The 27,680-nt window shown below is 42.9% G+C and overlaps 1 protein-coding gene across 2 annotated transcripts; it reads left to right on the top strand.

The window, feature by feature from the left end:
- Positions 1 to 749: 749 nt before the first annotated feature.
- Positions 750 to 27,590, top strand: BID (BH3 interacting domain death agonist). 2 transcript variants are annotated; one of them, XM_088470551.1, is made up of 5 exons: positions 750 to 827; positions 23,802 to 23,972; positions 24,116 to 24,267; positions 25,725 to 25,925; positions 26,931 to 27,590. In XM_088470551.1, the coding sequence occupies exons 2-5, from the start codon at positions 23,819 to 23,821 to the stop codon at positions 26,934 to 26,936; spliced, it is 513 nt and encodes a 170-aa protein (XP_088326677.1). In that variant the 5' UTR covers positions 750 to 827; positions 23,802 to 23,818; the 3' UTR covers positions 26,937 to 27,590. The 2 variants fall into 2 exon arrangements, with proteins under 2 accessions (XP_088326677.1, XP_088326678.1); XM_088470552.1 differs by lacking the exon at positions 750 to 827 and adding an exon at positions 14,270 to 14,348.
- The last annotated feature ends 90 nt before the right edge of the window (positions 27,591 to 27,680 follow it).

Here is a 27,680-nt window from a genome sequence, read left to right as displayed (position 1 = left end):
TGCCGCAGATTCGGCTACTCTCCTGATACGCAGAGGGCTTTTATGTCGTGTAGGAGATTGCAAGGGCTAATTTATGCATGCCCGTGTAATGCTAAAGCTGTGTACACACTAGATGATATGTCATACGATCCGGCAGATCGGACAACGTATCGTCCACATCGGGCAGTGTGTACCCACTATGTCGCTGACAATATGCACTCCCGCACATTGTCAGCAAGAACGTACGCACTTGCCGATTCCGGCAACAACCGCATGACACATCGGCTGGGTACACATCGTTAAGTATGTACCCAGCATAAGATACACCTGTGTTTTGCTGACACCCCTGCCACAGTACATAGCCACAATACACAATACACTGGTAGAGTACACTGGCACAATACACAGTACATAATACACTGCCAAAGTACACAATACACTGGTACAGTACACTGCCACAATAAGTAGTACACTGGCACAATACACTGGTACAGTACACTGCCACAATAAACAGTACACTGGCACAATACACTGGTACAGTACACAATACACTGTCACAATAAACAGTACACTGGCACAATACACAATACACTGTCACAATAAACAGTACACTGGCACAATACACTGGTACAGTACACAGTACATTGGCACAGTACACAGTACATTGGCACAGTACACAGTACATTGCCACCATACACCGGCACAGTTACTGTCCCTGTGTGTGTGCTTGTGCCTTTAAGAGGCGGGCCGGTGGGCTGTACCATGCGGCCGGGGGGTGGGATAGAGGAAGCAGGAACAGAGGAGACCCTAGTAACAGTCCGGAGCTGCTGCTGCTGATCTCCCTGCAGGTATGTAACGTCCCCCCCGCGCTGCCCTCTGTGTGACCACCCAGCTGGCACAGGGGCACAGGCCGCCGCTCCTGCAGCCAGAGAGTGTCCGGAACAGGGCAGCGTTCTGTACGGGCGCTTCCTGCAGCTCTCACCATGGCCAGTGACCGGCCATACAGCGGCCCGCACCGGGGGGGATAGCATTAGCCGGCCCCCTCCTCCCCCCTCCTCCCTCCTCCTCCTCCTCCTCCTCCTCCTCCTCCTCCTCCTCCCTGCATCAGTCACTGCTGTCACCTGAGCACACTCACACATAGATGTACACACTATATATATATATATATATATATATATATATATATATATATATATATATATTACACTCACACATAGATGTACACACTATATATATATATATATATATTACACTCACACATAGATGTACACACTATATATATATATATATATATTACACTCACACATAGATGTACACACTATATATATATATATTACACTCACACATAGATGTACACACTATATATATATATATTACACTCACATAGATGTACACACTATATATATATATATTACACTCACACATAGATGTACACACTATATATATATTACACTCACACATAGATGTACACACTATATATATATATATATATTACACTCACACATAGATGTACACACTATATATATATTACACTCACACATAGAGATGTACACACTATATATATATTACACTCACACATAGATGTACACACTATATATATATATATATATATTACACTCACACATAGATGTACACACTATATATATATATATATATTACACTCACACATAGATGTACACACTATATATATATATATATATATTACACTCACACATAGATGTACACACTATATATATATATATATATATTACACTCACACATAGATGTACACACTATATATATATATATATATATTACACTCACACATAGATGTACACACTATATATATATATATATATTACACACACATAGATGTACACACTATATATATATATATTACACTCACACATAGATGTACACACTATATATATATATATTACACTCACACATAGATGTACACACTATATATATATATATTACACTCACACATAGATGTACACACTATATATATATTACACTCACACATAGATGTACACACTATATATATATATATATATTACACTCACACATAGATGTACACACTATATATATATTACACTCACACATAGAGATGTACACACTATATATATATTACACTCACACATAGATGTACACACTATATATATATATATATATATTACACTCACACATAGATGTACACACTATATATATATATATATATTACACTCACACATAGATGTACACACTATATATATATATATATATTACACTCACACATAGATGTACACACTATATATATATATATTACACTCACACATAGATGTACACACTATATATATATATATATTACACTCACACATAGATGTACACACTATATATATATATATTACACTCACATAGATGTACACACTATATATATATATATTACACTCACACATAGATGTACACACTATATATATATATATTACATTCACACATAGATGTACACACTATATATATATATATATATATATATTACACTCACACATAGATGTACACACTATATATATATATATTACACTCACACATAGATGTACACACTATATATATATATATTACACTCACACATAGATGTACACACTATATATATATATATATTACACTCACACATAGATGTACACACTATATATATATATATTACACTCACACATAGATGTACACACTATATATATATATATATATATTACACTCACACATAGATGTACACACTATATATATATATATATATTACACTCACACATAGATGTACACACTATATATATATATATATATATATATATATTACACTCACACATAGATGTACACACTATATATATATATATATATATATTACACTCACACATAGATGTACACACTATATATATATATATATATATATATATTACACTCACACATAGATGTACACACTATATATATATATATTACACTCACACATAGATGTACACACTATATATATATATATTACACTCACATAGATGTACACACTATATATATATATATATTACACTCACACATAGATGTACACACTATATATATATATATTACACTCACACATAGATGTACACACTATATATATATATATTACACTCACACATAGATGTACACACTATATATATATTACACTCACACATAGATGTACACACTATATATATATATATATATATATATATTACACTCACACATAGATGTACACACTATATATATATTACACTCACACATAGAGATGTACACACTATATATATATTACACTCACACATAGATGTACACACTATATATATATATATATATTACACTCACACATAGATGTACACACTATATATATATATATATATTACACTCACACATAGATGTACACACTATATATATATATATTACACTCACACATAGATGTACACACTATATATATATATATTACACTCACACATAGATGTACACACTATATATATATATATTACACTCACATAGATGTACACACTATATATATATATATTACACTCACACATAGATGTACACACTATATATATATATATATTACATTCACACATAGATGTACACACTATATATATATATATATATTACACTCACACATAGATGTACACACTATATATATATATTACACTCACACATAGATGTACACACTATATATATATATATTACACTCACACATAGATGTACACACTATATATATATATATATATATTACACTCACACATAGATGTACACACTATATATATATATATTACACTCACACATAGATGTACACACTATATATATATTACACTCACACATAGATGTACACACTATATATATATATATATATATATATATTACACTCACACATAGATGTACACACTATATATATATATTACACTCACACATAGATGTACACACTATATATATATTACACTCACACATAGATGTACACACTATATATATATATATATATTACACTCACACATAGATGTACACACTATATATATATATATATATTACACTCACACATAGATGTACACACTATATATATATATATATTACACTCACACATAGATGTACACACTATATATATATATATTACACTCACACATAGATGTACACACTATATATATATATATTACACTCACACATAGATGTACACACTATATATATATATATTACACTCACACATAGATGTACACACTATATATATATATATTACACTCACACATAGATGTACACACTATATATATATATATTACACTCACACATAGATGTACACACTATATATATATATATTACACTCACACATAGATGTACACACTATATATATATATATATATATATATATTACACTCACATAGATGTACACACTATATATATATATATATTACACTCACATAGATGTACACACTATATATATATATATATATATATATATATATTACACTCACACATAGATGTACACACTATATATATATATATATTACACTCACACATAGATGTACACACTATATATATATATATTACACTCACACATAGATGTACACACTATATATATATATATTACACTCACATAGATGTACACACTATATATATATATATTACACTCACACATAGATGTACACACTATATATATATATATATTACACTCACACATAGATGTACACACTATATATATATATATATATATATATTACACTCACATAGATGTACACACTATATATATATATATATATATATATATATATATATATATATATTACACTCACACATAGATGTACACACTATATATATATATATATTACACTCACACATAGATGTACACACTATATATATATATATATTACACTCACACATAGATGTACACACTATATATATATATATATATATATTACACTCACATAGATGTACACACTATATATATATATATATATATATTACACTCACATAGATGTACACACTATATATATATATATATATATATATATTACACTCACATAGATGTACACACTATATATATATATATATATATATATATATTACACTCACACATAGATGTACACACTATATATATATATATATTACACTCACACATAGATGTACACACTATATATATATATATATATATATATATTACACTCACATAGATGTACACACTATATATATATATATATATTACACTCACACATAGATGTACACACTATATATATATATATATATATATATATATATTACACTCACACATAGATGTACACACTATATATATATATATATTACACTCACACATAGATGTACACACTATATATATATATATATATATTACACTCACACATAGATGTACACACTATATATATATATATATTACACTCACACATAGATGTACACACTATATATATATATATATATATATATATATATATATATATATATATATATATATATATTACACTCACACATAGATGTACACACTATATATATATATATTACACTCACACATAGATGTACACACTATATATATATATATTACACTCACACATAGATGTACACACTATATATATATATATATATAATACACTCACATAGATGTACACACTATATATATATATATTACACTCACACATAGATGTACACACTATATATATATATATACATTACACTCACACATAGATGTACACACATACACACTATATATATATATATATATATATATATTACACTCACATAGATGTACACACTATATATATATATATTACACTCACATAGATGTACACACATATATATATATATATATATATATATATATTACACTCACATAGATGTACACACTATATATATATATTACACTCACACATAGATGTACACACTATATATATATATATTACACTCACATAGATGTACACACTATATATATATATATATATTACACTCACACATAGATGTACACACTATATATATATATATATATATTACACTCACACATAGATGTACACACTATATATATATATATATATATATATTACACTCACACATAGATGTACACACTATATATATATATATTACACTCACACATAGATGTACACACTATATATATATATATATTACACTCACATAGATGTACACACTATATATATATTACACTCACACATAGATGTACACACTATATATATATATATATATATTACACTCACATAGATGTACACACTATATATATATATATATATATATATATATATATATATATATATTACACTCACACATAGATGTACACACTATATATATATATATATATATATATATATTACACTCACACATAGATGTACACACTATATATATATATATTACACTCACACATAGATGTACACACTATATATATATATATATTACACTCACATAGATGTACACACATACACACTATATATATATATATTACACTCACACATAGATGTACACACTATATATATATATATTACACTCACACATAGATGTACACACATACACACTATATATATATTACACTCACATAGATGTACACACTATATATATATATATTACACTCACATAGATGTACACACTATATATATATATATATATATATTACACTCACATAGATGTACACACTATATATATATATATATATATATATATTACACTCACACATAGATGTACACACTATATATATATATTACACACACACATAGATGTACACACATACACACTATATATATATATATTACACTCACACATAGATGTACACACTATATATATATATATATATATATATATATTACACTCACACATAGATGTACACACTATATATATATGTATATATATTTATTACACACGCACATAGATGTACACACTATATATATATGTATATATATTTATTACACACACACATAGATGTACACACTATATATATATATATATTACACTCACATAGATGTACACACACACACACATATATATATATTTATTACACTCACACATAGATGTACACACTATATATATATATATTACACTCACATAGATGTACACACTATATATATATATATATATATATTACACTCACATAGATGTACACACTATATATATATATATATATATATTACACTCACACATAGATGTACACACTATATATATATATATTACACACACACATAGATGTACACACATACACACTATATATATATATATTACACTCACACATAGATGTACACACTATATATATATATATATATATATATTACACTCACACATAGATGTACACACTATATATATATGTATATATATTTATTACACACGCACATAGATGTACACACTATATATATATGTATATATATTTATTACACACACACATAGATGTACACACTATATATATATATATATATTACACTCACATAGATGTACACACACACACACACACACATATATATATATTTATTACACTCACACATAGATGTACACTATATATATATATATATATATATACACACACACACAGACACTATACATGTGTATATATGCTATCATTATTTACTATGCACACTAATCATAGTGTGTATATGTATGTGTGTGTATATATATATATATGTGTCTATAAGGTTTTACAGCGCCAGTGGTATGTGATGTAACTAGGATATCAGTATCTAAAGACAAAACCTAATCCCCCACAGCAATTGGGGTGTCAGCTCAACCTAATTTATTTAAGTCGTGGTCAGTGACTTATTTTAAAATGATGTGAAAACAATGTGGTTAGGTCAGAGCGCCTTAAAGTGCTTTAAAGTGCAATAAATGTGCAAACAATCACTAAATGTGCAAAATGAGCAATATATACGTCTATCAAATCGATCTAAACCACGCGTTTCGTCAATAACGGACTTCTTCAAGGGAATGGCCATTCCCTTGAAGAAGTCCGTTATTGACGAAACGCGTTGGGATCCTGCACCCCACCTGACCATACCCTCCATATATATGAAATAAGATAAGCTTTTCAATTTTTAATAACTGTGCATTTTTTATTTTATATTTATTTCTAGAATATTTTTTTTAGTGTCATTATGTCATTCTATTCATGTTTTTATGTTGATTGTATTTATCAAATTGGTATTTTTATATATACTTGTTTATGGTCTAGATCGATTTGATAGACGTATATATTGCTCATTTTGCACATTCATTTAGTGATTGTTTGCACATTTATTGCACTTTAAGGCGCTCTGACCTAACCACATTGTTTTCACATATATATATATATATATATATATATATATATATATATATATATATATGGCACATAGCTGGCCTAAATGTTGTATGCTATACCTTGTATGGATGTTTTATATACACCCTTTGGTGTATGAATATACTTATAGCTGTTATCACTACGTCTGTATTTTTGGTATCTTGGCACCGGGATACGTTCAGTATCCCGGCATAGAGGATGTCGGAGCTTAGAATACCGGCGCTGGAATCCCGACACCTTTCAGAATTCCCACGCCGGCATCCCGAAGTGAAGTAGCGGGGTTGGGGGAAGGGCTAGGTTTAGGCACCGGGGGTGTTAGGGAGCGGGTTAGGAAACCTACCGACTGTATCCTAACCCCGTCGGGATGCCAGCGTCTAGATTTTAACCGCTGGCATCCCGTACCCATTCCCTTGGCACCCTATACTGAATGTTGGCTTTTGCAGTGCCTATATACAGGGGCGTATTATAGAGGGTACCCGTCTGCATTGCCCGCCGGGGCCCCCTCCTCTCTCCCTGGCGGCCGGCAGCAGTAGACTCTGGACACTAGTCTGTGCCCAGAGTCTACTGCGCACGTGCAGGTCGCGATTTCCTCACTGCCCATGTGCAAAACGCTGGCAAAATGGTCGCGGCGGCCATCGTCAGGTGTTTTGTGCAGGGCTAAGACACCCGACGTATTAGAAAGTATGGGTGAGGGTGTGCGGTGTGTGCCACACCCTCTGCACCCATTATAAATACGCCCCTGTGTGTGTATGTATATAATATATATATATAATGTATGTGTGTGTGTGTATGTGTATATATATATATATAATATATATATATATATATATATATATATATATATATAGCGTTCCCGCTAGGCTGCGCTGCGCAGCGCCCTGTCCTCACAGCCTGCGGGTGCCGTTCTCACCCGCAGGACGCAGTGTCCCGCGGGTGGAGAAACATGCGGTGACCCGGTCACCGCCGGAGAACAGATGCCGGGCGCATGCCGGCTGCCCGGCAAGTCCGTAAGTGCCGGGCACGCCCCCAAGTATGACGAAAAGGAGACGCGTCTTATAGACACGCCCCCTTTTCATGACCACGCCCCCTTTTCGGGCACGCGGGCGCCGCGCAAAGTTGCCCTCTCTAGCTCCGGCGCCCTGCCTGCCGCCGGAGCTAGAATGAACACTAATATATATATATGTATGTGTATGTGTGACTTCTGCTTAAACGTTGGTTTATTACTCACATTACAGGCACAAACAGGGCTAATGCCAACTTTTAACTTTAAGAGTTTGATAAATAGCACAACCGCAACGTCTTGATACGCAGGAAACGTACAGGAACGCAGGAGATATCCGCGATATTGTCTGTATTAGAGGCTTAGTAAATAATGACGTGGAAACTGGTTGATAGGCCCATCAATCATCCCTGTCACAGATACTGAGGTCTCCTCCTCCTGCAGCCTTAGTACAGCCAGGGTATTATACACAGGACCGGATCATGCTGGGGGTTATTTACTGCATGCGGAAGCCATTGCTTTCAGTGTATTTTGTGCCCCTCACGTACCCGGATCCCCCTTTTGTGGACTCGCAGCAGTGATGGGTGCTGGGGACCCCCGGGACTCTCCCGCACGCAGATAATGAGCACAGTGTTTGGGAGAAAAGACAATTTGGCGCATATTCTTTTATGGAAGAACGACGACTTGCATAATTCTAATTCTGATCAGCGGAAGTATCACTGTGAGTGATCTGCAATGTACTAAAGCCGAATTCCCACATGTACCCTTCTCCCTACTAGGTCTACATTACACAGGGAATCACTTAGTCTTTATTCTAGCCCCCTGCACCTGTCATAACCCTGTGCAGTACCTTTTTCCTGCCTGGGGTGTCGTTCTTTGCTCTGGTGCTTCTAGCACACTCAGCTGATGCAACAAACTGCTGAGATACAGAGCAGAGTGTGCTAGAAGCACCAGAGAAGAGAGCGACACCCCAGGCAGGAGAGAGGAACTGCAGGGGGTGTGACAGGTGCAGGGGGCTAGATTGAAGACTATAATTTCCTTGTATAAGGATAATGGCATCCATAACCCTCTACCTGTCCCGGTAAAAAATGGTGACTGGTATAATAAGTCGTCGCTGAGACTAAACCGGGTGTTACTTTGTATAGGTTACGCCTCTCTTTAGTTTGGTAAGTTGCAGAGCTGACACTTCAGTCTATGATATATCGTAGGCATCTGGCTACTAACAGTCTTGAGAGTACTCCCTGTCCGACGCCTGCGGCCCCGTTCTCGGTAACGGCAGTGATTCACCTGCTCTCTATCTGGGGCCCTCAAACATCGCAATATAAAATGTTGCATAATCGACTGAGCAACTTACAATGTTATATAAATGTCCCACGTTTCCCCTTTCAGCTCAGTAATATTCGGGGTGGTTCTTGCATTTCCCAGCACAGATATTATTCAGTATTCTTCTGTCTGGGGCTGAATCTCAGTCTTTCACCCCTGTGAGTAATTCATGGCCAGTTTTAAATTTAGGTTTTGGATTGTGCTGGGTTCCGCAGGTCCCGCGCGGGGATTACGTGGGCTCTTCTGGTCCCCGCGCAGGGATTACGTGGGCTCTTCTGGTCCCCGCGCAGGGATTACGTGGGCTCTTCTGGTCCCTGCTCGGGGATTACGTGGGCTCTTCTGGTCCCCGCGCAGGGATTACGTGGGCTCTTCTGGCCCCACGCAGGGATTACGTGGGCTCTTCTGGTCCCCGCGCAGGGATTACGTGGGCTCTTCTGGCCCCACGCAGGGATTACGTGGGCTCTTCTGGTCCCCGCGCAGGGATTACGTGGGCTCTTCTGGTCCCCGCTCGGGGATTACGTGGGCTCTTCTGGTCCCCGCGCAGGGATTACGTGGGCTCTTCTGGCCCCACGCAGGGATTACGTGGGCTCTTCTGGCCCCCGCGCAGGGATTACGTGGGCTCTTCTGGTCCCCGGCAGGGATTACGTGGGCTCTTCTGGTCCCCGCTCGGGGATTACGTGGGCTCTTCTGGTCCCCGCGCAGGGATTACGTGGGCTCTTCTGGCCCCACGCAGGGATTACGTGGGCTCTTCTGGTCCCCGCGCAGGGATTACGTGGGCTCTTCTGGTCCCTGCTCGGGGATTACGTGGGCTCTTCTGGTCCCCGCGCAGGGATTACGTGGGCTCTTCTGGTCCCTGCTCGGGGATTACGTGGGCTCTTCTGGTCCCTGCTCGGGGATTACGTGGGCTCTTCTGGCCCCGCGCAGGGATTACGTGGGCTCTTCTGGTCCCCGCGCAGGGATTACGTGGGCTCTTCTGGTCCCCGCGCAGGGATTACGTGGGCTCTTCTGGTCCCCGCGCAGGGATTACGTGGGCTCTTCTGGTCCCCGCGCAGGGATTACGTGGGCTCTTCTGGTCCCCGGCAGGGATTACGTGGGCTCTTCTGGTCCCCGCGCAGGGATTACGTGGGCTCTTCTGGTCCCCGCGCAGGGATTACGTGGGCTCTTCTGGTCCCCGCGCAGGGATTACGTGGGCTCTTCTGGTCCCCGCGCAGGGATTACGTGGGCTCTTCTGGTTCCCGCGCAGGGATTACGTGGGCTCTTCTGGTCCCCGCTCGGGGATTACGTGGGCTCTTCTGGTCCCCGGCAGGGATTACGTGGGCTCTCCAGGTGGGTCCCGGAGGTCCCGTGCAAGTATAGGTGGGCCCTGGAGACCTATTGCGTGGGGATAGGTGGGCTCTGGGGAAGAGGAAATCTGCTTTGCAGCTGGAACGGTGCCTCATTAGGGCAGGTGTATTACTGTAGTCATCCTCTTCTGTGTAACAGTCCATTATCTTTATTTACAAGTCCTCAGTCAGCCGCTTGGAGGATAACGCACAGCATCCTGGGAGGGGGACTGTTTGGCTATAGGGAAAAAAAAAAAAAAAATATATATATATATATATATATATATGGTCTCGTGCCCATGTGACATGAACATATTACATTCTACACACGCTCTGCTACACATAGTTCCAGGAAACTGTCTTCTATGTAAAAATTCAGCACGTTTAACCGCCTGAGAGAAAAGAAAAGTGTGTGAGACGTTAACCACGAGACGTGACGGGCAGGAGCCTCAGGCAGAGCCAACGTACAGTACATAATACTGGTGTTCAGGTCTAATGTCCGGTATGTGTAACCCGCTCTATGTCGGCCGGGGCATCCAGCTCGCGCGTTCCCGGGACCCGTATAAGGTCCGGTAACCCGCTGAGTAATTACTGGACTATTCATGACCTTTGACAATTTATTAAATTGATAACTCTTAAGGATAAATGTAGTATATAGATAATAAATGATGTTATTACCTAAAACGAGACAATAAGGGGGTTGGAGCCACAGCTGACCAACGTGGTCAGGCTCCCGGCGGCAGGGCCGCGGTCTGTCCACGTTATCGGTCATCGTTTTTGTGTTTCTGTTCCCTATTTTCTATATTGGTAACTTACTATCGCACCACTATATGTCCGTTTGATCCAGATTGCGCAAAAAAAAAAATGTGTACACTTGGATCTTTAGTAACACAGGCGCACGGGTAACCCACACCCCGCAGTGTGACAGCCTGGCAGCGTGCCCAGTGACCGCGTCCTCTCACACGGGGCAGAAGACCCTGTTATTTATCGCTGTCTGTGCCGACCCCCTGGTGTTCTGCAGGCCCAGCTGTCACTCTGCATGCGGAGCCGTGTAACGTGACATCTGTGTTTATGAATGCCGGTTCATCTGTCTTAGGCAATCTGTGGCTGGGGTACTACAGGTCTCAGCATGCCCTGGATGCTATACCCAGGTGGCGTTGCAGGGTTATAATGGTTTAATGTAGAGTTTCCAGCAGAAGTCGGGGGTTATTCTCCAGCCTCGGCGGGTTTCCGCTCGCTGCGTTACACGTATGACTCAGCACACCTGCAGATTCACTAGTACACCAGTACTTTACCCAGAATGCTCTCTTCCATTCCTGTCAGCCATAGTTGGAGGGAAGAGTTTCTCTAACTGAGCAGACACAGAGTGACTGACACATTCTTGGACTTGTTTTGCAGAAATGCAGAGCACGCTGTGCAAGTGTGCAGAGCCCCCCAAACCGGCCATGACAGAGTAATATGGAAGACAGGAGGGGCTACGCCACCGATTAATCATTAACCCCCCAACAGCGTCACACTATAAGACGTAATTCATAGATTCTTAGATCAGTTTTGTTTTATTTATTTTTTACAGTGCACTTTAGGATAGTTCTGCCGATTTTAAAGAAGTGTCAGCTCTTTGGGTCATTGCACTCATTAGGTTTTATTGCTTACGCCCATATATAGAGGCGTAGTTATCATTAATTATCTGCGGCATATTACCTGAAAACAACCATTTTGGGGGGATACCCGGGAAATATTATCCCCTAAATGCACCATGGGGGGGGGGGATATGTGGCGCGGTCCCCCCATTTCCGACAGCGGCTGCAGCTCCCACAGGTTTCTATGGGGGTTGCGAAGCTGTGAGGTTTACCCAGCTCTCGCCCTCGCAGCTTACGCTATCTGAAGGTGGCATTACTGGGAGAGGGTTCCGTCAAACTCTCCTCAACAATGGCCGCCACCATTACGAGGTCTATAGACTGCACGTGCGCAGGAGTTCCTATAGAGGGTTGGATAGAGAGACGCTGATGTGGTCAGATAACTCCGAGCACATGGCAGGGGCAGGAGCCTTTAGGAGCCCCCGTCCCTGCGTGTGCTGTTTACAGTATGTTCAGACGCTATTGTCGCATACTACAATGCGATCATGGGCGCTAATATCGTGTTTTTATTGATAAATGGGCGCCTTAGTCTCAGGCCAGACGTCTGAGGCAGTGTTAGCGGCGCAGTTTATATATTACACAGTGTAATATATAATACTTCAGTTTGTAGGGCCCCCCCCCACCAGCAGATAAAGGGTTAAGTGTTGTGGTTTGGGGGAAGTTCCCTCCGGGTGTCTGTGGTTAGCACATCGCTCCTGTTAAGACAAGTGTGGGTATTTCCTTATCCAGCCCAGCTGTGACATCATATAGTTATCATACATGTCTATGTACAGTATATATATATATAACGCAGGGAGTAAGATTATCTGAGGACTGCTGACTCCTGTGTGCTGAGAGCAGAGCCGCCCCTGGTACAGACTTTATTACTGTACTGTTATTTATTATTATAAGTTTTCAGTGTGTGTCTGTACATGTGTCTGTGGGCGTGTGTGTGAGTCTGTGTCTGTACGTGTGTGTGTCTGTACATGTGTGTGTGTCTGTAGGCGTGTGTGTGAGTCTGTGTCTGTACGTGTGTGTGTCTGCATGTGTGTGTCTGTACGTATGTATGTGTGTCGCTACAAGTGTGTGAGTCTGAGTCTGTACGTGTGTGTGTGTCTGTAGGGGTGTGTGTCTATACATGTCTGCACGTGTGTGTCTGCATGTGTGTGTCTGTCTACATGTGTGTGTGTCTGTACATGTGTGTGAGTCTGTCTGCATGTGTGTGTCTGTACATGTGTGTGTCTGTAGGTGTGTGTGTGTGTGACTGTCCGCTGCTCTCAGTATGGGAATGATGATGTGGGATTTGGATGTCATGTCTGGGTACAGTGCTGGGTAGATGTGAGGAATGATTATCTGGGATTTGGATGTCATGTCTGGGTACAGTGCTGGGTAGATGTGAGGAATGATGATGTGGGATTTGGATGTCATGTCTGGGTACAGTGCTGGGTAGATGTGAGGAATGATGATGTGGGATTTGGATGTCATGTCTGGGTACAGTGCTGGGTAGATGTGAGGAATGATGATCTGGGATTTGGATGTCATGTCTGGGTACAGTGCTGGGTAGATGTGAGGAATGATGATCTGGGATTTGGATGTCATGTCTGGGTACAGTGCTGGGTAGATGTGAGGAATGATGATGTGGGATTTGGATGTCATGTCTGGGTACAGTGCTGGGTAGATGTGAGGAATGATGATGTGGGATTTGGATGTCATGTCTGGGTACAGTGCTGGGTAGATGTGAGGAATGATGATGTGGGATTTGGATGTCATGTCTGGGTACAGTGCTGGGTAGATGTGAGGAATGATGATCTGGGATTTGGATGTCATGTCTGGGTACAGTGCTGGGTAGATGTGAGGAATGATGATCTGGGATTTGGATGTCATGTCTGGGTACAGTGCTGGGTAGATGTGAGGAATGATGATCTGGGATTTGGATGTCATGTCTGGGTACAGTGCTGGGTAGATGTGAGGAATGATGATCTGGGATTTGGATGTCATGTCTGGGTACAGTGCTGGGTAGATGTGAGGAATGATGATCTGGGATTTGGATGTCATGTCTGGGTACAGTGCTGGGTAGATGTGAGGAATGACTATGTGGGATTTGGATGTCATGTCTGGGTACAGTGCTGGGTAGATGTGAGGAATGACGATGTGGGATTTGGATGTCATGTCTGGGTACAGTGCTGGGTAGATGTGAGGAATGATGATGTGGGATTTGGATGTCATGTCTGGGTACAGTGCTGGGTAGATGTGAGGAATGATGATGTGGGATTTGGATGTCATGTCTGGGTACAGTGCTGGGTAGATGTGAGGAATGATGATCTGGGATTTGGATGTCATGTCTGGGTACAGTGCTGGGTAGATGTGAGGAATGATGATCTGGGATTTGGATGTCATGTCTGGGTACAGTGCTGGGTAGATGTGAGGAATGATGATCTGGGATTTGGATGTCATGTCTGGGTACAGTGCTGGGTAGATGTGAGGAATGATGATGTGGGATTTGGATGTCATGTCTGGGTACAGTGCTGGGTAGATGTGAGGAATGATGATCTGGGATTTGGATGTCATGTCTGGGTACAGTGCTGGGTAGATGTGAGGAATGATGATCTGGGATTTGGATGTCATGTCTGGGTACAGTGCTGGGTAGATGTGAGGAATGATGATGTGGGATTTGGATGTCATGTCTGGGTACAGTGCTGGGTAGATGTGAGGAATGACGATGTGGGATTTGGATGTCATGTCTGGGTACAGTGCTGGGTAGATGTGAGGAATGACGATGTGGGATTTGGATGTCATGTCTGGGTACAGTGCTGGGTAGATGTGAGGAATGACGATGTGGGATTTGGATGTCATGTCTGGGTACAGTGCTGGGTAGATGTGAGGAATGACGATGTGGGATTTGGATGTCATGTCTGGGTACAGTGCTGGGTAGATGTGAGGAATGATGATGTGGGATTTGGATGTCATGTCTGGGTACAGTGCTGGGTAGATGTGAGGAATGACGATGTGGGATTTGGATGTCATGTCTGGGTACAGTGCTGGGTAGATGTGAGGAATGACGATGTGGGATTTGGATGTCATGTCTGGGTACAGTGCTGGGTAGATGTGAGGAATGACGATGTGGGATTTGGATGTCATGTCTGGGTACAGTGCTGGGTAGATGTGAGGAATGATGATGTGGGATTTGGATGTCATGTCTGGGTACAGTGCTGGGTAGATGTGAGGAATGACGATGTGGGATTTGGATGTCATGTCTGGGTACAGTGCTGGGTAGATGTGAGGAATGACGGTGGGATTTGGATGTCATGTCTGGGTACAGTGCTGGGTAGATGTGAGGAATGACGATGTGGGATTTGGATGTCATGTCTGGGTACAGTGCTGGGTAGATGTGAGGAATGACGATGTGGGATTTGGATGTCATGTCTGGGTACAGTGCTGGGTAGATGTGAGGAATGACGATGTGGGATTTGGATGTCATGTCTGGGTACAGTGCTGGGTAGATGTGAGGAATGACGATGTGGGATTTGGATGTCATGTCTGGGTACAGTGCTGGGTAGATGTGAGGAATGATGATGTGGGATTTGGATGTCATGTCTGGGTACAGTGCTGGGTAGATGTGAGGAATGACGATGTGGGATTTGGATGTCATGTCTGGGTACAGTGCTGGGTAGATGTGAGGAATGATGATGTGGGATTTGGATGTCATGTCTGGGTACAGTGCTGGGTAGATGTGAGGAATGACGATGTGGGATTTGGATGTCATGTCTGGGTACAGTGCTGGGTAGATGTGAGGAATGACGATGTGGGATTTGGATGTCATGTCTGGGTACAGTGCTGGGTAGATGTGAGGAATGACGATGTGGGATTTGGATGTCATGTCTGGGTACAGTGCTGGGTAGATGTGAGGAATGACGATGTGGGATTTGGATGTCATGTCTGGGTACAGTGCTGGGTAGATGTGAGGAATGATGATGTGGGATTTGGATGTCATGTCTGGGTACAGTGCTGGGTAGATGTGAGGAATGACGATGTGGGATTTGGATGTCATGTCTGGGTACAGTGCTGGGTAGATGTGAGGAATGACGATGTGGGATTTGGATGTCATGTCTGGGTACAGTGCTGGGTAGATGTGAGGAATGACGATGTGGGATTTGGATGTCATGTCTGGGTACAGTGCTGGGTAGATGTGAGGAATGATGATGTGGGATTTGGATGTCATGTCTGGGTACAGTGCTGGGTAGATGTGAGGAATGACGATGTGGGATTTGGATGTCATGTCTGGGTACAGTGCTGGGTAGATGTGAGGAATGATGATGTGGGATTTGGATGTCATGTCTGGGTACAGTGCTGGGTAGATGTGAGGAATGACGATGTGGGATTTGGATGTCATGTCTGGGTACAGTGCTGGGTAGATGTGAGGAATGATGATGTGGGATTTGGATGTCATGTCTGGGTACAGTGCTGGGTAGATGTGAGGAATGATGATGGGGAATAACCAGCTATTACTGGTAATAGATTTGCAGAAGGTGAGGATTCCGTGTGACTGAAATCTGCAGAGTTTGTTTTTTATTTCCGTGTTTGTGAGAAGTTCTGAATGTGATTCTCTGAGCGGGAAGTGATTCTGGTTACAGCTGTGATATTATTGTATTTATTACCACATATAGGGGTCTAGTTACTAAGCAGTGTTAGGAGACAGAGTGAAAAGTGATAAGGTACCAGCCAATCAGCTCCTAACTGTCATCTCACAGACTGTGTTTGAAAAATGACAGTTGGGAGCTGATTGGCTGGCACCTTATCACATTTCACTCTGTCTCCTAACGCTGCTTAGTAACTAGAGCCCTTATTCTCTGTACAGCTCTGCAAAATACGTGTGCGGCGCTATACAAGATTAGGAAACTTGCGTAGTTTTGGCTCCGTAGCCACCGCAATGGGTTGGGAATAAAACGGCGGCGATGCCATTGAAGTGCAGACTCTCAGTTTTATCTCGGGGGTTTGAACAAGGATATTGTATGAAACGTGTGGGAATTGCAGCCACCTTTATACACAGTCCCCTATTTTTAGAGGCTCAAATGTAATTGGACAAATGAAGATAATCATAAATAAAATGCTCATATTTAACCCTTGGCGGAGTATCCCTGGCGGCAATGGCTGCCTGCAGTCTGTATCCCATGGACATGGCCAATCGCTGGGTCTCCCGCCGTGTGACGCTTTGTCAGGACGTTACTGCAGCCGTCTCTGGCTCTTTCTGCAGCTCGGGGTGAGATCAGGTAACGACTCGGCCATTGCAGAATACGCCTCTTCTTTGCTTACAGAACGCCCGGGTGGCTCTCGCAGGTCATTGTCCTTCTGTACTGCAAAGCGCCGTCCAATCAGCATTGCTGAATCCGAGCAGACCGCATATCCCTATACCCTCCATGCTTCTGTCACATCGTCACTAAACGCTAGCGACCCAGCGCCATTGGGAGCCCTGATTGCCCATGCCCTCGTCACCCTGCCCCCTCCGTGTGTTACAGATGATGGGGTATGCTTCGGATCAGGAGCCATTCCAAGCCTCCTCCATACTTCTTCCCATCACTCTGGTACAGGTTGCTCTTAGTTACATCTGGCCACAGGATGCTGCTCCAGAACTCGGCTGACTTTTTTTTTATAGATGTTTTTGGCAAAGTCTAATCTGTCCTTTCTGTCCTTGAGGCTTATGAATGGTTTGCACCTATTTGCTGAAGTCTTCTCTTTAATGGTAGACTTGGATAATGATATACCGGCCTCCTGGAGAGTGTCCTTCACTTGGCTGGATGTGGTGAAGGGGGTTTTCTTTACAATGGAAAGATCCTGCGATCATCCACCGTCTTCCGTGGACGTCCAGTTGCCATCTTGTGTTGCCAAGTGATTTGGCCTCTCCTAAGGTTCCCGCTGTCTCTCCGACGGATGTTTTTGTTGTTTTTGCAGCGTAGGGACGGCCGGTGTCACTTGCACTGAGACCTCCTCTGACCGCAAGCAGCTTCTAAATGTAAAGGCCGCACTTTGGATCCACTCCAGACCTTGTGCCGGCTTCATTGATAAAGAAATAACAGGGGAACAGCCCAGACCTGTCCATGTGGCAGTTCCTCAGTCACTGTCCAGTTACTTTTGGTTCCTTGAGAAAGAGGGGGGGGGGGGGGGGTACATATTAAGCAGCTGTAATTCCTAAACCCTTCCTCTAATTTGGATGGGACTACCCTCAAATTAAAGCTGATAGTCTGCCCTTTAAAACCATATTCATTATATAACTGTCATTTAAATGTGTTCAATGTGTCTTGGTAAACGGCTAAAATGACAAAAATCGCGCCAGTGTCCAACTATGGGCCGAATTCAGTTAGGTGCGAAAAGTCGCGATCGGCAAAAAGCGTAAGCTGATGCGAAGTTTTTGTCTCGGTCGCCAGTTTTGAGGCGATGTTTTCGCGTACTTTCTCAGTGCGCGATCCGGCTTTTCGCCCTGTTCAATTGCAAAATATGCAAAACGCAGATGTGCGAAAATTTCGTATGGCGAAACTAGCAAAAACTGCAGCACATTTTGGGGAAATCAGTCTGTACCCCATAAAAAGCCCAACTGACACTGGAAATCAATATAGAAGTGTATTAATAGCCCTAAAGAGTTTTATCCAGGTTTGCCTACACCCCCCCCCCCCCCCCCGATATGGCCGGGAGCCTCCCGAATATCAGGTATCGCCGGCTCGTCCGGGTTAAAAATACACCTGCTGCAGCCTCCTGCAATCCTAAAAACACCTGTCCCATCCATACAGCCCCCCAAACACCTGTCCCATCCATACAGCCCCCAAACGACTGTCCCATCCGTACAGCCCCCCAAACTACCTTTCCCATCCATACAGCCCCCCCCAAACACCTGACCCCTCCATACAGCCCTTCCAAACACCTGACCCCTCCATACAGCCCCCCCAAACTACCTGTCCCCTCCATACAGCCCCCCAAACTACCTGACCCATCCATACAGCCCCCCAAACTACCTGACCTATCCACACAGCCCCCCAAACTACCTGACCCATCCATACAGCCCCCCAAACTATCTGTCCCATCCATACAGCCTCCCAAATATCTGTCCCATCCATACAGCCCCCCCAAACTACCTGACCCATCCATACAGCCCCCCAAACTCTGTCCCATCCATACAGCCTCCCCAAACACCTGACCCCTCCATACAGCCCCCCCAAACACCTGACCCCTCCATACAGCCCCCCCAAACCACCTGACCCATCCATACAGCCCCCCCAAACCACCTGACCCATCCATACAGCCTCCCAAATATCTGTCCCATCCATACAGCCCCCCCAAACTATCTGACCCATCCATACAGCCCCCCCAAACACCTGACCCCTCCATACAGCCCCACCAAACTACCTGACCCATCCATACAGCCCCCAAAACTATCTGACCCATCCATACAGCCCCCCCAAACACCTGACCCCTCCATACAGCCCCCCCAAACTACCTGACCCATCCATACAGCCCCCAAAACTACCTGTCCCATCCATACAGCCCCCCCAAACTATCTGACCCAGTACTTTAGGTATGCAGTCAGGAATGCGGCGGACCTAATCCCGACAGCCGACTACTTAACCCTGGCGAGGGTTAAATGACAGGCGTCTAAATCTAGACACCTGTCATTTTACCGACGCTGGGAGACCGGTGCCCGGCATCCCGATCGAAGTGCTGCCGGGTGCCGAGCACGAAGAGCCGTGGGGGGACGACTTAGGGTTAGGCACCATCCCCCTCCCCCCAAAAGCCAGGAGGTTAGGGTTAGGCACCCCTAAGGGAGGGTTAGGGGGTAGAATAGGTTAGTGAATACATACCTGGGGACGATCGGGATTTTCAACCTTGTCGGGATGCCGCTGTCGGGATTTGAACCGCCGGGCATGGGTCCGGCGGTAAATCATACCGATTCCGTACTTTATACCCATTTTCCTACACTTGTTACATTTTCACCCCAAAAATTACATAATTTTTAGGAGGACTTAACCTAATTTTATTTTATTTTTTTCCTAATTAGTCATTAGGGGGTGTCCAAAGGTTCTGAACCAAGTCCCAACATTTTAAGGCAAAAATAGGGATTTTGCACTTTTTTTTTCACCTCCCTCTGAGGTGGTGAAAACTTTTTGCTGGTTTCTGCCTACGGAGTCTTCGCTCGTGCGAAAACTCCGGGAAAGGAATAGCGCGATACACTGGTATGCGCAAAAAGATCGTATCGCCGAACGCTTTTTTGCCAAATGCGACTTTTCGCACCTAATTGAATTTGGCCCCAAATATGGACCTAACTGTGTACATCAGTCACATCAGCCCCCGCGGAGCTTACACTCTATACTCCCTACCATATACACACTAGGGATAATTAACTTGGAGTGTGGGTGGAAAACAGCGCAAACACGGAGAGAACATCCAAACTCCACACAGATTGCGCCTAATGCTGGGTACACACGGGACGATCTGTTCTGTGAACGATATCGCTGAATGATCTCCCTTGAAATCCCTGCTGTGATGGATGACCGATATATTGTTCATCCACACACCAAAGATAACACCGACGATGATCGACCAATGACCGTTCTCCCATATGGGAAAATGCACGCTATCGTCCAGATTTGCCTGCATGTATGCCCGATGGACATTATCGTTCAACGGGAGCGTGTATCGTTGGTCGTTCATTGCATATACAAGGAACGATATACTGTATTTTTAAACGTTATCGCGTGTATGCACCTTAAATGAGGAATTAGCCCATGATTTCTGGGATGTGAGGCAGGCAGTCATGCTAACCACTACGCCGTCATGCTGCCCTGTGCGGTTATTTGGATCTGGTTTCCTGTAAGTGTGCCCCAGGTGATAACATTTTTCAGTTGTTTGAAAAAAATCCCTTAGAAATCCCAGTTGATGTTTTGCGACGGCAGCTCCGGGAACTGAGGCGCCTGGCCGCCCGCCAACTTTTTTGTTTTTGTACTGAAATATTCCCTATTTTTAATTTATTTATTTTCTTTTAAGCAACACAGGGACATTATTAGGGGTCACTCCAGGTAGGGGCGGTGTCCCGATCCATCTACATCGCCAGAGGTGCGCAGGATAATTGGCGATGTAGAATGTAACGGACAAATATGCGCACAAACTTACGGCGGCCCATCCCCCAGAATTGAATTGACCCCTAAAGTCTGTTGCTTTTATTTTCTATTCTCTACCGGAAAAACTGACAGCTAGAACTTGAGTGTACTTGTATTTGGTATAAGGGTACAAGGCGCGGTCACACCCACAGCCCCGGCTTAGAATAGTGCGAAAGTGGCGTCTGGGGGAGTAACTGGAAGTACTCCCTGTGTTAGGGGAACCATCTTTGGCCCAGATCAGCGCAGGGATCACCCCCACACTCCTGGCATTGTGGCTGGCAATGGTTTTTGGCTGATAAGTGTCAATCTGGGTCACGTAGTGTTAATTCTTTAATTGATATCCATTATTATATAATGCTGCTCTATTGTTATTCTAAAGGCTGAAGGTACTCCCTTTAAAATATCAACCCCGCAGGAATAATACACTGTTCAGCGTGACCCTGACATCACAGTGCAGCAATATAGAGTATAGAATAACACCCCGTCCCCTCCTTTACAGACAGCTGAGGCTCCTCCCACCTCTGTAGAACAGGTTGAAAAGCTGAGTGCAGACATTTGAGCTGCTGTGACATCACTGGCTCCACCCCATTAGCAGACTTTCTGCACGATGCGACCAAAACCAGGAGGTTTTGGTCGGATTGTTAGGAAAGTCTGCTAATGGATAGCGATGAGCGTGCACGCTGGGTCCTTGCCGACCCCGACTATCTACGGAACATGCCAGACAACCCGACGACGTTCGGCACGTTCTGAGATAGGAGGTTGGGCTCCTTCACTGAATGACGTTCAGTGCGGTGCCCGCACCTCGGCGGCATGAAGGTCTGAACGCTGGTTGTTCAGACTTTCATGTCGTGTAGTGGATAGGCCCCTTAAGCGAATTTATAAGGAGTGGAAGCTGCCACACTGAACACTGTGGTCTCATTCCCAAGTTGCAGTGGAACAGCACCCTCTGGTGGCCATTTTACCAGGGACAATGTTACTCTGCATTAAGTCACTTTAGTGCTTCCACTTGGCCAGATCTGGGGAGGGAGATGGATAAATTCTATGACAATAAAAAAAATGGTGGTGAACCTGTAAAGAGTCCTCTGGTAGTTGGAGGCCACAGAACGTCTTAAAGGGGGTCCACACCTCCCCTGCGTAGCCTTGCCCTACAGACATGTCCGTGTTATATATGTCCCCTCCTTGCAGACATCTGATAATACGCAATGTCGGTGGAGCGGATCTTCATCTCCTTCCTGGAGTCTCAGAAGCCTTCCGACATTGAGTACCAGGAGCAGCTGAAGGCCTTGGCGCAGTGTATCGATAGTGACGGCGACTTGGAGACAGACGGCCATGGGACCATCGGACCAATTTCCCCCGGTACGACCATCATGTGTGTACTGTCCGATACGTGTTATCTGTTCCATTGTGTATAGAGCCGGAGGGGGGGAACCCGCGATGGATTATATATATAATAAACTGTGCGGCCTGCCGCATCCGTCTCACGTCTCTTCTCTCCTCAGGGGGATCGCCGGTTGTGGATGAGGATCTTTTTCGCAGGATTGGCGCACAGCTCGCACAGATGGGCGACCAGTTTGAGCGGGAGGGGATGATCGAGCCGAAGGTGATAGAGAGTCTAATCAACGATATCCTGAATGAGTCTCTGACGGAAGAAGTGAGTATAATATTGGGGCACAGTACACGAGTGACGTCACCATCTGTAATTAGTATCTGTATAATTGGACAGCTCTGATGTCATCACTTCCGTGGAATTGGGGAAAACCTGTGAATTATAGAGAATACTGCAGCCGTACTGTAAATGATCACAGATACTAGAAGCCGCCTTGGTTTCTGTGACCATTTGGCTGACAGTCTCTGGCCATGTTAGTAGAGGAGCTTCTCCAATACAGCAGGTACAGAGTGACTGACAGCTTTGCAGACTTGCTTGCAGTTATTCACTGTGCGGGTTAGTGGATTCATACATAGGGCATGTGGGGAAAAGTGATGTCACAGTAGCTCAAGTGAAGGCAGTCTCAACTATTTGACCGGCGTCTGACTCAATTAGGACATGGTCCTACACATGTGCTGCAAGTTTGGGATTTAGCAGTTCTTTGAGTCCTGCGCCTTTTCTGTCTATGAGTAAAGGTGCGTACACGCTGGGCGATTAAAGTGGACGACAACGATATCGTTATCGTTCAGTCGTCCACTTTATCGTCCATTTTTAACACCAAAACGATGAACGATAATGACGATGCGCGTTCCCGCGGGTCGTTCGTTCATCGGGTAAACATGCAGGCCAACCTGACGATATTGTCAGGTTGCTGCATGTTGGGGAATGGAGGAGAGAGCCCGGCGCTGAACGATATTGTTAATGATATCATTCAGCGGCTGTGCTCAGTGTTATGAATGACATTGAGCACACCCTGCCGGGGACACACTAGACTATATCGCTCAGGGAGCATATCGTGTAGTGTGTACGCTCCTTATAGGTGCATACACACACAACGATTTTGTTACCAACGATTTTATGAACAATTATCTGTCAGATTTTTGCATGTTCCCTTACGGAAAATCGTTGCGTCGGTCAGTCTGACTGAACTACAAACGTGAACGCGCATGAATGATAATCGTTCATCGTTTTAACTCAGAAAGTGAACGATTTTTTGAACGATAGTTATTGATAATCGTTCAAAAAATCGTTGTGTGTGCCCCTTCAGTCTATCATAACTTTGTCTGTTCTAAGTTTTGTCGCTTCTCAGGCCGAATTTGGGCGAAGTGTGAGACATTCTGTGACTTTTATTTTTTAACGCCTGGATGAGAAATGTTCACAATCTGACATTACAAGGCGTAGGAACAGAGCCGAGTCATTTACAGCGCACGAGCGGAGATGTCGCGGCCTTAGGACCGTACTATATGAACCCTGGCCACAGTAGTACAACGCTCCCCTATAGGTCAGCGTCATTCTGTGACCTAAAATAATGTTCCAGCTCCTGCGGTGTAGAGTCACAGACGCGTCACTCAGCGGCTTTAATGGCTCGGGTTCCGGTGTCTGTCTATATGTCCTGTGTAAGGTTTAGAGCTGCTGGCTGTAGTGTGTTGAATTGAACATTGCATTGCGTGTTTTATGTGCAGCGGTTTGCAGAAGCCGTGCAGTCCGTGCTCAATAAGCTCCCGCCCGGCATTGAGCAGGAGAAGGCCTGTCTGGCGGTCGCCATGAATCTCACCAGCAAAGTCGGCCGCAATATTCCCGGCTTACTGCAGAATTGTTTCTTCACTGCCAAGAACTTCATCCAGAGGAACTACATGTCCTATATACAGGTCCTGACCCGACAGGTAGGTACCGGGAGAGGCCACTAACCCTCTGCTCTGTCCACACAACACCAGGCCATGGGGACCCCCAAATAATCTCTCAGGGTAACATTCCAGCTGCTGTTAATAGAGCGTACTCACGACCATTCCAGCGCAATAGCGGTGAGCGTGGACTGATATGATGTCCAGGGTCGCTGCACCAGAAAGGGGAATGGGGGGGGGGGGGGTTATAGATTATTGGGGTTCCCAGTTTCCCATTGTCTAGTACTATAGTGGAGTGACAGGGATCTGTCACGCGGGAACAGGTGTATATAGGGCAACACGGACATTATGTCGACATAACTTGCCCACATATAGAAATGTCTTCATTGTGTGTCGACAGTCAAAAATGTCAACAGTTTTCACTATTTTTGCTTAACCCTAAACTTAGCATAAAAATGTAGTGTCTGTATTTTGACCATCGACATAATCAACATGGCGACATTACGACCGTGTAGACCTTTTTTTTTTTGTATGCCGACAGCCTGACTGGATACCGCCGAAACAACGGCGAGCTGTTCTACTGCCAATAAGAGGCAGTCTGTCATTCAGTCCGCGCCCCCTCCCCTACAGCAACCCCCAAGCCGAGGACGCTGCCCCTTGCAAATAACAGGGGGTGTCAGGGGGAGACCCTCCGATTATTTACTAATCTGCTGGTTCTTTTAAACCCGGGCCAGGCTTGTAACCACCCCAGGCAGAGTACGGCAAGCGTTTTACTTCAAGTGACGGCCATAACTTGACGCACACCGCACTTAGCCTCCGCCCCAGGGGTTTCTGGCTTTTGTTGAACTACTACGCCCAGCATAGCAGTCTAGGGAGCCACATTCTGTGATGACCTAGGTTCGGTGTCCCATTGGTGATATTACTATCCGAGTGTCTAGCAGCATAAGAAAACCTGGCCGGCCTGATATATGGAATATTGGCTATTTATTAATTACAGCTCCGGGTAAATAAGTTGTCTCCATTTATCTGTTGTTTTTGTCTTTGCAGAGGTGAACGCGGAGTCCTCACGGCGCTGGCGTTGGAAACTGTGACGCTTCCTCACTTTTACGTTTTATCAAATGGACAACTGCGACCACCATTATTATTTTTTTAAGCAGAGACCCCCCCCCCCTCACCACCATCCTCTCTGAGAAGTTTGCATTAATCGGTGGCGATTGAAACTTATAGAATGTGACTCGATTCTCTGCAATATTGTTCCATGTGTTTTCCGGCTGCTTTACTGTGTAGTATCTGTGGTAAAATGCTTAGATAACATCCATAACCATATTCATGTGCCCGGAGCGCGAACACTGGTAACAGCCGCGCTATGACTGAGCCAATCTAGTTACCAGTAACACCTGAGGCATAACGTGCCTGGTACCTTAGTGATGTCACTGGTACCTCAGGATAGACTTGAGTATTGGCTCAGCTATAGCATGGATGTCGTCACTACAGCGCGAACACAGAATCATTAAGTCATGTTCAATGTGGATCGTGTAGTTAAACATTATATCATTATATAGCACTTGTTCGATGTGGAAGAGAAACAAAAATATATAATTTATTTTATTTTTTTTTCTTCTTTTTTACTAATCGGACTTTAAAGAAACAAAAAAATGTTTAAACAAAATTCAGTCAATTTTATTACATTAAAAATATTTCTAGGAATCTGGTTTTGTCTATTGGAGGAACGGTGCTGCCACCTTGTGACAATCCAGTAGAAGTACAGTCTTGCTGGGTTTTTCCCTGATGTCTAAG

This window comes from Taudactylus pleione, unplaced genomic scaffold, assembly GCF_031769625.1.
Source record: "Taudactylus pleione unplaced genomic scaffold, aTauple2 ptg000101l, whole genome shotgun sequence".
NCBI lineage: Eukaryota > Metazoa > Chordata > Amphibia > Anura > Myobatrachidae > Taudactylus > Taudactylus pleione.
The sequence above is the reverse complement of the archived record's forward strand: the minus strand, read 5'-3'. Positions and strand labels throughout refer to the sequence as shown.